This window comes from Oreochromis aureus, linkage group 10 (genome assembly GCF_013358895.1).
Source record: "Oreochromis aureus strain Israel breed Guangdong linkage group 10, ZZ_aureus, whole genome shotgun sequence".
Taxonomy (NCBI): Eukaryota; Metazoa; Chordata; class Actinopteri; order Cichliformes; family Cichlidae; genus Oreochromis; species Oreochromis aureus.
The window spans coordinates 3,121,158-3,132,675 of record NC_052951.1 but is presented as its reverse complement, the minus strand read 5'-3'; the positions used below and the strand labels follow the sequence as shown (position 1 = coordinate 3,132,675).

Below are 11,518 nucleotides of genomic sequence, written 5' to 3'. Positions count from 1 at the left end.
TCAAACACACACCCGTGAATTTGAATATGTTAACTCTTTCATTGTTATACAGCCCGAGGCCCAGCTGTGCTGCATTTTTCTAACACCACGTACTTTGCATGTGAGATTTAAAAATTCCATTTATCTTGTCATGCTAATCATTGCTTTATTCACTACCTGCTGCAGTTGTATGTGGATATGTTCTAAATTTATTTTCATGTTATTCCATCTTGAGCCGATAGCAACACAGCAAAGCCTTTTTAAAACTTCATTCTGCAACCTTATACCATTATAAGACAATTCAAAGAGTGCCTTTAGACAGGCTCTGTTATTTCTGGTTAATGTTTTTGAAATGATGCTAGCTGTTCAATGTCTTTACCTGAACTCAGTCAAGTAGTTTTGTTGCCCAAAGCTAACCAGGTGAAAAAAACCTTTTTATCTAGCTTCTCTCACAATCATACAAACATCAGAGATGAAAATAAAATATCACTGTCGTCTTAATAACTTATTATAAATACGTAATTAATGCTCGACACACAATAAAATGCGTCATAATGTGGACACACCCCTTAGCATTTTAATGAGCTTTTACTCCACTTTCTCCTTTCGCCTTCCAGTATTGAGGACTACGCTTCCCATGCTCCTTCGAGGTTGGAGTTTGCGCAATTTGTTTTCCACGGCCCTAGCTGCTGCCAGTGGCTGTATGCTGTTTGTTGTGTTTACATTAAGGAAGAGAAAGAAAGAATTTCCCAACTTATTGTAACACCGTGACTGTCGCATGAGGTAAGCACCAGACCTTTGTTAAATGTGTGCTCTATCTGTCTGTTAATCACTTGTGTGGACGTTATCAGGAAGAAAAAGTCTACAGTTAAATTAGTTGTTGAGCGATAACATTTAGCTAGCATCACAAACAGACAAGCTAGTTGAACACTAAAGAAACCAGCGAAAGTCATAGATTACAGGGCCATAGGCAACATGCTGAACTCTGTATATGAGATTATGCCAGTTTTAGAGGATTTTTAAGCAGACCACATTGAGCCAGTTAGCCCTGAGTGTGTGTTATCATCTTTTTGTGCTAACCCACTGAGTCAGCTTGCTAGCGTGAATAAAACAGTATCGCACAGAGACAATAGGGTGGACAAACGTTTGCATCTTAAGACAATGGAGAGGACATCGCTGGTGTGTAATGTCACCATGCAACAAATAAGACGATAGCAGCGTTTATGAAACGCATATAAGCTTTGCTGCTCTTAGCAAGGCATTAGATGCTGATAGATTTTGTGCAGAAGTTATTAAGTTGTGATCTGTATTAAACTCGTTAGGTATTCTGTAAAAGCACGTGTTTAGTGTGCGGACAAGGACAAAGTAAAGATACGATTTAGAAGTATTTTAGAAAGACTCTGATATATATTTTTTGTCAAATGTGGCTGATAATGGGATGGTTTTTAAAATAAAGAGTTACATCATCATCAGCTTGTGAAACAGTAAAGTAAAAATGGCGACCAAATAGCAAAACGCTGAGAGAATTTGCCAAACATTGTATTGTTGAACTATCTTAGTATTAGAAGGCTTTTTCTGGTGTATGTGAAACACTGACTAATGGAGGTTTATTTTTATGCATGTGCATGGAAAACTACCAGATTTAGAAAGGCAACTGTTTGTAAAAGCCAAATGATAAGCTTGTTATACAGATAGCTGATTAATTGAAGAGGTAAAAACATTAAATATTATGTGACAGTTCAGTTAACAAAAATCACAAGAAAATAGTTTTTCAAGCAGTTGTGTGTCTTAGCAAAGCAAGTAGCAAGAGCTGTTAGCATCTGCATTTCAATGGTTTAAAGTTTTCCATTCAGTAGCTCCGGCGCTCACTCTGTTTCCTTGGGTTTTGGTTTGTTGCAGGTTACTGGGTGAGCCCCTCCCTGCCATGAGAGCGGACCACCAGGTCACCAGCCCCCCCTCCTTCTGCAGTTGATGGATCTGCAGCTGGTGCAGAGATGACAGACAGCGTCAGGGCTTTCCTCCGCGATGTTGCGACGGTTAGCAAACACTGCAGCCATAAATAATTTATGACATAACGTGCAAGTATGTAGTGTATGCAAACTGAAACAGAAACATTCAAAACAATGCACCCATTCAGCCTTGCTGGTTGAAACAGTAGAGAGAGCGAGCTGAAGATCGTAATTCTGACTGATTTCAGTGACATACACATCATTTAGCAATTTAGCTTAGTGTAAATAGTATGTTCTATACATTTAGTGTCAGAGTATTGGATGTTAAAGTTCTGCTAGTAGCCAGTTTTGAAACTTGGCAGACATCTTGGAATAAGCCCAGACTCTCATTTTGAAGTCTCTTTCTAAATAAAAGTAGAGAGATCATTTCAGTGGTCACTGGGACAGAAAAACTGCTTGCACAAGTCATATTCAATAAAAACTATCTCACAAGTTTGGAAATTTTGCTCCAAGTTTAAAGAGCTTTTTGCTTCTTAAGTTACACTGTTTAACAACATTAATGCTTCAGTAACAGTCCAGTGCAGAGCCAACACAAACAGCATCTCTACTCATCCCACGAGAGCACTGAACAAATGTCACGCTAATTCACAATGTGGATCCACAGTAGGGACATTTGCCTTATTGTGGGGCGATCGTGGCTCAAGAGTTGGCAGTTCGTCTTGTAATCGGAAGGTTGCCGGTTCAAGCCCCGGCTCCGACAGTCTCGTCGTTGTGTCCTTGGGCAACACACTTCACCCGTTGCCTACTGGTGGTGGTCAGAGGGCCCGGTGGCCCCAGTGTCCAGCAGCCTCGCCTCTGTCAGTGCGCCCCAGGGCAGCTGTGGCTACAGTGTAGCTTGCCATCACCAGTGTGTGAGTGGGTGGATGACTGAATGTAGTGTAAAGCGCTTTGGGGTCCATAAGGACTAAGTAAAGCGCTATACAAATACAGGCCATTTACCATTCGCCATTTACCATTTATTGTGTTAACGAGCAGAGAGAGGTGCCGCCATGCAGCATAAACTGCATGGCCATGCATCTGTGCAACAACGAGATTGTTTCCTGTTTCAGCACTCACTAAGTGCATAGAAATATTCATCAGAAATTGAATCTGTGACTGAAGTGTAAGAAGAAGAGCAAACTCAAACAGACAAAACCTCCAAAGACACAATAATGTTTGCATACGTTTCTCTAAGTGGCTTTACTGTGAAGCAAGTTCATCATAACCAGGTTTTCTTTGGATTAGCTGGCTTTACAAAACCTAAAACCCCAGGCATTGGTCAAATCAGGACATCATCAGCTCACCCATGGAAATGCATGCAATGAAGCTTGCATCACACAGTTTGAGCTGAAGTTAATGCCAGAGGCTGATGTTGCTCTGCAATTACTGATTCAGCAGATCGTTGGCAATGTTTAGGCATTATTCAGTAAGGTCTTTAGAATGACTCATTCTTTTAGAAATGTTGGTAAAACCAGACTGCATGGCCATGAGACTGACAATGTGTGACTTCAAAGATTAAGATGTGTTGCCCAATGCTTTTGTCTATTTAGTTTATGCAAATTCAAAGCATGACAATGTAAAGCGCAGTTTGCGCTACTGTGACTACAGCTGGGCTCCAGTGACGGTGTTATTAAGCTATTTGAAGCATTACCTGTAAAGCCTGAACGTGACTGGGTTACTTCAAGAGCCTCCAGAGATAATGTTTGTCTTTGAAATAAGGTCACATGTTCTTTACTTGCCTCACAGGGATCATTCATTACAGAGTAGATTTCAGACTAGTAGAAATGCTCCAACTGTCTCTTTTTGTATTTATGCTCTACAGGGGATCAAGGACTCCATATTGGGGATTGGAACAATCTCCAAGCTGGATGCTCGTATCCAGCAGAAAAGGGAAGAGCAGCGGAGGAGAAGGGCCAGTGGGGCCCTGGCACAGAGACGGGCACAGAGTGAGGAGCGCAAACCGGACAAGTAAGCACCAGAACACATTTTGTTTTCTTCACTCATCCACAGTCAGATGTAGGGCTGGGCAAAACGATTATTTTCCTAATCGATGAATCTAGCGATTAATTTTTCGATGCATCGATGAATCAAATGATTAATTTTTCAATCCAAAGCAGAAGCTGCTTCTGGATGCCGTCGTTTGAGGTGCTGGTGCATAGCCGTCATGCTTTTATGATAGGCCATTTCCACCTTACAAAGCCGACAAACGACTGAATCACTTCCTTTTCTGTTAAACTATCCCCATACTGTAGATCTGCGTGTTCGGGTGGAGTGATTTAAGTCGACTGCGGCTGCCTCACTCATGTTGCCGCTACTCGCTGCCGCCATGTCTGTTTTGAAAGTGACGACGCATCAAAGTACATTTTTGTACGTCGACGTATTTTATGTGTCGACGTAATCGATTACGTCGACGTGTCGTCCCAGCCCTAGTCAGATGTCTATGTTCTCACATCTCATATAGAAAATATTAAAATCCTTGTGAAATATCGCTTTTTAATAGATCTAATTTTGCACCATTTCGTCACTAATCGGATGTCTTTAAGAGAAAGAGCTGGCTAGATTATTCTGTAAATGCAATTGAAGAGCAAGTCTTTTATGGGAAGTAATTGCTGAGCTTATGAAAAAGAGCTGTTTGTAAATGCTTCTGTGTTTTTGTGTCTCTAATACTCGTAAATATAATAATGTGTGAATTACAATATGTTATCTAATTGGGGCCATCATCATATCTACCCTGCAAACTGCAATACGCTGACAGTTCTCAGGGGTTTGTTTAGAAGTAATGAAATCAAGTCATGTGAAAGTGAAACATCGGTGTCGTTCATTTTCTCTTCTAGTGAACCCAAAGTAGCCAGCAGGATTTTTCAATGCTGTGCCTGGAATGGAGGAGTGTTCTGGGTAAGCTTAAACCTGACTGTTACTGACTCAAATGTGAAACATCATTATCCACTAAAGTGTCAAAGCTGAATACCAAAGTTAAACAACCACGCTATGCAGGGAAGCACAAGTTAAAGAATAACAGCGATATTTCTCTTTCTCTTTCCAGCTCAGTCTGTTTCTCTTTTACCGGGTGTTTATTCCACTCCTGCAGGCTCTCACGGCAAAAATCATTGGTATGAATGGCTGCTGCTCAATCTGGATCAAGTTTTCTGGTACGTTACGGGAACCAGATAATTAACAAAGCTGTTTTTACTCCAGGTGACCCCTCCCTCCATGGCAGTGTGTGGTCCTGGTTAGAGTTCATCCTGACGTCCGTCTTCAGCGCTCTCTGGGTCCTCCCCTTGTTTGTCCTCAGCAAGATTGTCAATGCCATCTGGTTCCAGGTCAGGGCCTGTTTTAATATCAGAGTTCCACGCCATGCACACAAGATGGTAACGTTTTTTATGCCCTTCAGGCATCAGAGACTGTTATTACTTCTGGTGTACGATTTTCTGTAGTAGCATTCCACTTTAGCTCACAGCGCAGTAGACTATACTGAATCCGTGTTGGCTGCTGAGATTTATAAAGCCAGCGCTGCCTCAAGGGCTGCTGACTCTTCCTGTGTAATGGTTCAGACTGGTCTTTCATCAAAAAGAGCCACAAAATGTAGACAGAAAGAAGAAAGACAGAGGATACAGAGAAGTTTAAGGGGTGTTTAATAAAGCTGTTAGATGGCATTGCAGGGCTTTATTCATAAAGAAGCTGTAGACACACATATTGCTTCTATACATGGATGAGGCCATATGTGACGTTTAATTATACAGAAACAGTCTAAGGTTAAACTTTTGTTTGTCCTTCCTGTACAACAATTTTTTATAAAAATTGGGATATTGTGTAAAATGGAAATAAAAGCTAAATATGATTATTTTAAAGCAACTATTACAAACTGAAAATTGTTGTAATAAAAAAACCTGAAGTTATGTAATGCTGTGTGCACCTCATAACTATGTTCTTTAGTGAGAGGTAAGTAACGGTTTAAAAGAGCATCCTGGTAAGTTAGAATGGGGTCATGATTTTGAATAACTCAACCATACGGTTACAGAATGTTTCTCACAGTAAAGAAAGTCATGTGAAAAAGAAAGTACACTCATTTTCCCTTCCAAACCTTCACATATCTTCAGCTATCAGAGCGTACAAGCTGAAATTAAACCTCAGATGACTTTTTTTTAAAAACATCAGTTAAGCTAAAATGTAGAAGCAGTGTGTGAAAAACCAAGTCCACCCTTACTGCTTTCACAGGAATTGAAAATGTAAGTAGTCGCGAGGAGCTAATTAATTGTTCATCAGCAAGTGTGAACATCGCTTTGAAGCAGACATTTTAGCAGTTTGCTGATCGTAGAGAAATATATTGGAGGTCATCCCCTCCAAAAAGAACCAGCTCGTGATTGGTTTATGCTAGGGTCCCACAGCTTAAAAAATAACTTAAAAAAACCCAACACCAGAAGTATCAACATACCACACTGCTGACCACCAGAGGAGACTACCAGCTCATCATCAGGTGTGATTTCCACACGTAGGAGCAGATGAGCCAGGGAAAGGAAAGCAGTCTCACTGAATCTCACCGATTCAGCAGAACCTAGTGGCATGTGTGCATCATGTCTTGGATCTAACTGAATATGAATCCATTTGTGACTACCACACCAACAACAGAAAACCTCAAATATTGTAAAGTTGTTGTTTTTTTTAATGGTTAAAACAGGTTAATCACCCTGCTTCCACAAGAAAGGGGTAATCAAACTCACTTCTTCTTGCTGATGGAACAAGCACAGTGCCACACACTGTCAGAGGAATGGCCCACTGGTACTGCCTGCGACTCTCATCAGTCTCATACTCCTGACTCTGATGAGCAAGTGGAAACCAACTGTGCTCAATCACAGAGCTGCAGAAAGGGTGATGCATGAGGAGGCAGGAGAAAGCAGAAGCACTATGGGATGTAAAATAATACGGCACATAATATTATTCAAATATACCCTCTATTAATTCAAGTCTTTGTGCACAATATACAAGGCTTAAAATCAATATGAAATGAGTAATCTATTTAGATCTTTAAAAAGGACATCTTTGTCAAACAAGACCTGGCTGATTTCAGCACGATAATGCCAAATCACATTCTGCTATACAAAACCTCAGACCTGTCGATGAACTTGTGACAAACATTTGTTGTGTTGTCAAACGGGGAAAAAATGACAAAAGAGATTGTGATCTTTTGAGAGGATGATATTCAAAAATAAGAACTGGAAAACATTTTCCCAGCAGGGTTGGTTGTCCGTTACAGAGTTAAAAGCAGTTATATTCCAAATGAAACCTCCAGTTTGGCTGCAGTGACACTGATATCATTACATTGCTCTGTGTTACAGGACATAGCTGACCTTGCATTTGAAGTGTCTGGCTGTAAAGCTCAGCCATTCCCCAGCGTCAGTAAGATCATTGCAGACATGCTTTTTAACCTCCTCCTCCAGGCGCTCTTCCTCATTCAGGTACATTTTATCCTTTCTTTAAAATAAATCTGCATAGCTGCCTGTGTTTCTCGCTTTATTCCAACTAGTGTCGTCATGTTTACTTTCCTGGTCCTCCAGGGTATGATTGTTAGTCTCTTCCCCATCGATGCCATTGGACAGATGGTTAGCCTCCTCCACATGTCTCTGCTCTACTCCCTGTACTGCTTTGAGTATCGCTGGTTCAACCATGGTGAGTCCTCTGTCAGCTTCTATACAGACACAGACTCTGAATTCAATGTGAACCTCTAAACGATGTGTTTCTTTGTGTCTGTCTAAGGCATCGAGATGCACCAGCGGCTGTCCAACATTGAGAGGAACTGGCCATATTACTTTGGCTTTGGCTTACCCATGGCTCTGCTGACCGCCATGCCCTCATCATACATCATCAGGTTAACACTGTTAATTATTCAGGACAAAAATAACCTGCATGATTTTTTTTTTAACATTTTTACAAGTATTTTGTTTGTGAGGTCCATTTTCAAGTCATGTTTTATTTTTTTTACACCTTATACATACACACAAACTAGAGAAATGTATATAAAACAAATAAAATGCACATATTGGAGAACAAAGTGCTCAGAAGTAGTGCAAAGGACTTGGTCTGTGTAGGGAGTCCATATGTGATTGGCCTGAGACCATGGCTCAGATTGGTGAGGTGGGTGGGGGTGATAGTGTTTGTTGGCCCAGGGGAAGAAGCTGTTTGTGAGTGTGGAGATGTGGGACCTGATTGACCTGAGGTGCCGACCAGAGGGCAGTGAGTCAAACAGGTGGTGGGTGGCGTGCAAGGGGTCACGTGTGATGGCCCTGGTTTTCCTGAGACGGGAGGATCTGGCGATGGCCTCCAGGGGTGGCTGAGGGCAGCCAATGATTTTTAGGGCACTGTTAATTACCCTCAGGACAGCCGTCCTGTTCTCATTATTGTCCCCTGTGTACCAAACACCCAGGCAGTAGGAGAGGACGCTCTCCACTGGGGAGCAGTAGAAGGCCAGCAGCAGCTTCTGGTCCAGGTTATTCTTCCTCAGGACAGGAGGAAGTGCAGCTGCTGTTGGGCCTTCTTTACTAGCGCGTTTGTGTTGTGGATCCAGATCGGATCAGCGGAGATGTGGTGTGCCCAGAAAACTGAAGATGGAGACAGATTCCACCTGTTCTCTGTTTATAATGAGAGGGGAGGGGAGTGGACCTGTCTGTGTCTCCTGAAGTTCATTATGAGTTCTTATGTTTTAAGGACGTTCAGCTTTGGGTTATTTCTTGAGCACCATCGGGACAGGTTTTCTACCTCTACCCTTTATGCTGTCTCATCTCCATCGGAGTATGGCAATCACAGATAGCAAACATCTGTGTCCTGCCAGGCGTCAGAGTCCACACTGATGCCTGGCAGGTGTGTTCACCTGTAACAAGGAGAGTTACTGTACAGTTTTATAGATCATGGTAGGAATGATTTCCTGAAGTGTTCTTTATGGCAGCGCTGTTGAATCACTCTGAGGGAGACAGAGCTGTGCTGCCTCAGAAGTGCGGAGTAGAGATGGGCTGTCCATGATGGAGAGCAGTTTGTTCAGTGACCTCCTAAACCTCACTGACTCAGACGCCTCCAGATTCTGGCCAGTGATGGTTCCAGCATCTCTGGGTCTATTGCTGACTCTTCTTCCCAGCATATAACAGCAAAACAGATGGCACTCGCTACCACAGACTGGTAGAAGATCTCCAACATCCTGCTGCACTCATTAAAGCTTCCTGAACTTCCTCAGGAAACAGTCTGCTCATCCCCTTCACTTTGAGAAGGGGGGGAACTCCACTATTTATAATTACAATATATTACAATGGAGTAATTAGTTATAAATACATATAATGAAAAGTCACAAAACATGTCAGAACTTTTTAATAGAGAGGAATCTGGAATTTGGACCTTCTGCTCTGTTTTTAATGGTTTTTAAATGTTATCTTTGTTTTCTATGCAGCGGTTGCTTGTTCTCCATCCTTTTCCCTCTGTTCATCATCAGTGCTAATGAGGCAAAGACACCAACAAAGCTGTAGTGAGTGTCCAACAAACACACTGTAAGAACAATAAATAAAAGGATCTCTTTCACAAGTGACTGATGTTGATTTCACTCTTCCAGCCACTTCCAACTGCGTCTCTTCTCCCTGGTCGTGCTGATCAGCAACAAGCTTTTCCACAAGACTGTCCACCTGCAGTCATCACTGACGTCATCTGCCTCCACGGAGAGGCTGTCAACGCCTCACACCTCCCCGACCCGCCAGAGGCTGCTGCCCACCCAGTGAAGGAGATAGGATAGTCACCAACAAGTGGTTTCACTGAAAAGTGATTTTTTTCTTTTTCTAGATGGATCGCCCTTAATGAAGATGAGTTCAGCTGGTTCATGTGGTTCAGGACAAAGGGTTTACATGTTTTTGTGTAATTTGTGCCGCCTCAGTTACTCATTTTTATCCACCTTTTCTGTGTGACACAAAAATCGACTGACCTGTGCCTCACACTCAAAACACTTCAAATACTAAGATCCAGACTTCTTTTTACTTTGACTTTTCTTTCTTTCTTTGTACAATGTGCCATTTGAGTGACTCTCCTTTTAATAAATTACAGCACAAGACATCACAAAGTTTTAATTTCTTTAAGCAAATGTGACTAAAGAAGGATATTTTTCTCTTTGAAGGGGCTTGTTTGTGTTCAGAAGCAAAGCACATGTGTGTTTTCTTAAAAGTCACATCCCTCCCTCACAGATCCAACACTTTCTTGCACACGGACGTGTTTCTCTATTAAATTCTGCTCTCCTCACAGTCCCGTCTGCAACCTTGTACAGTTATAAAGGGAGGCTTTTTAGTTTCAAATCCCCACAGCTTTGTTTTCAGTAGAATACAAGCATCATTTCAGGAGCTGCTATTAAAAGGCAGAGTGACCTTTTTGTAACGGAAATCAACCACAAAGTCACTTGTGTGCGTTGACAAAACTGTTCCTCTGCGTCCCATCCCCAAAATAAAAAGTCTGGATTCTGCTGTCTAACGTCACAGTGCACACGGCTACACCGGCAAAGGGCAAGCTTCATTAGAGCTTTTAGTGTATTGATAGATGAGACGACACTGCCAAACTGCTACATCTTTAACTTTACTTTGACCACTTCAACGCTAATCTCTATCACAAAGGAGTCATGTAGCTCGTAGCTTTACAACAGACAGGTGATCAGCCTCGACTCGCTTGCTCTAGTGCCCCTTCCACCTTAAAGAGAGCTTGATGCAAATATAACTGATCCCCAAAGATCATTGGCTGTTTGGTTATTTGTGCTGTACATAATGTTAATACCTCCTGAATGTTCAGTCAGAAGCCCAGCGCCACACAGTAACCCCACCCAAACCTTTGTCTCATCAGAGCTAGTGGATTTGGAGAGGGGCCATGATTTTAAACAGTGTGCAATTATTGTAAGAAGAGCATAGTGTTTGTGCAGACTGAAATTTGTGAGTGAGGTTTTGTAAAAGTAATACTTCTAATTTGAATAAAATTGGTCAGTATTCAATATTTGAGCTCTTGTGTTTCTGTGTTTTTTGTTTCTCTACGACATTTCAAACTCAGCATTGCAAAGATAAGGATGGATAAATGATTTATATTACTGAAAAGCAGATGGGGTCTTTGGGTTGTATTCCAAATTGTTCACGATTGATTAAAAAAAATGTTTCAGGCATCTAACAGAAAGGTATCAGAGATGTTTTGAGAACTGGCTTAACACAGATCCAGATGGACTTTTGTACTTGATTGAGCTAAAAAGATCTGTAATTAACTGATCAGCAAAAGATACAGTGGGAGGATTCATTATTTGATCCTCTGTTACATTTGGAAGATTGTTCATGTACAGAGAAAATACATTTCTAATTTTTTATGGTAGTTTTATTTTACTAGAAAGAAAAACTTTACATAAAAGTAACAAGTTGATTTGTAAGAGGAAACAACGTGAAAAATAATGAGAATGAATCTACACCAACGAAATGAGGTGAAATTATTTTCCACCAACAGGGGGCTGTGTTCTTTTCTCGGTAAGGACACGTCACTACACTACAGCAGCAGGGTAAGGAACA

General features: G+C 41.5%; 1 protein-coding gene across 1 annotated transcript; it reads left to right on the top strand.

The window, feature by feature from the left end:
• The first annotated feature begins 598 nt into the window (after nucleotides 1–598).
• Nucleotides 599–10,969, top strand: ei24 (EI24 autophagy associated transmembrane protein). The gene is made up of 11 exons (XM_031755850.2): nucleotides 599–762; nucleotides 1,879–2,015; nucleotides 3,790–3,935; nucleotides 4,802–4,862; nucleotides 5,011–5,077; nucleotides 5,163–5,287; nucleotides 7,301–7,420; nucleotides 7,520–7,631; nucleotides 7,719–7,830; nucleotides 9,397–9,471; nucleotides 9,556–10,969. The coding sequence occupies exons 2-11, from the start codon at nucleotides 1,974–1,976 to the stop codon at nucleotides 9,716–9,718; spliced, it is 1,023 nt and encodes a 340-aa protein (XP_031611710.1). The 5' UTR covers nucleotides 599–762; nucleotides 1,879–1,973; the 3' UTR covers nucleotides 9,719–10,969.
• The last annotated feature ends 549 nt before the right edge of the window (nucleotides 10,970–11,518 follow it).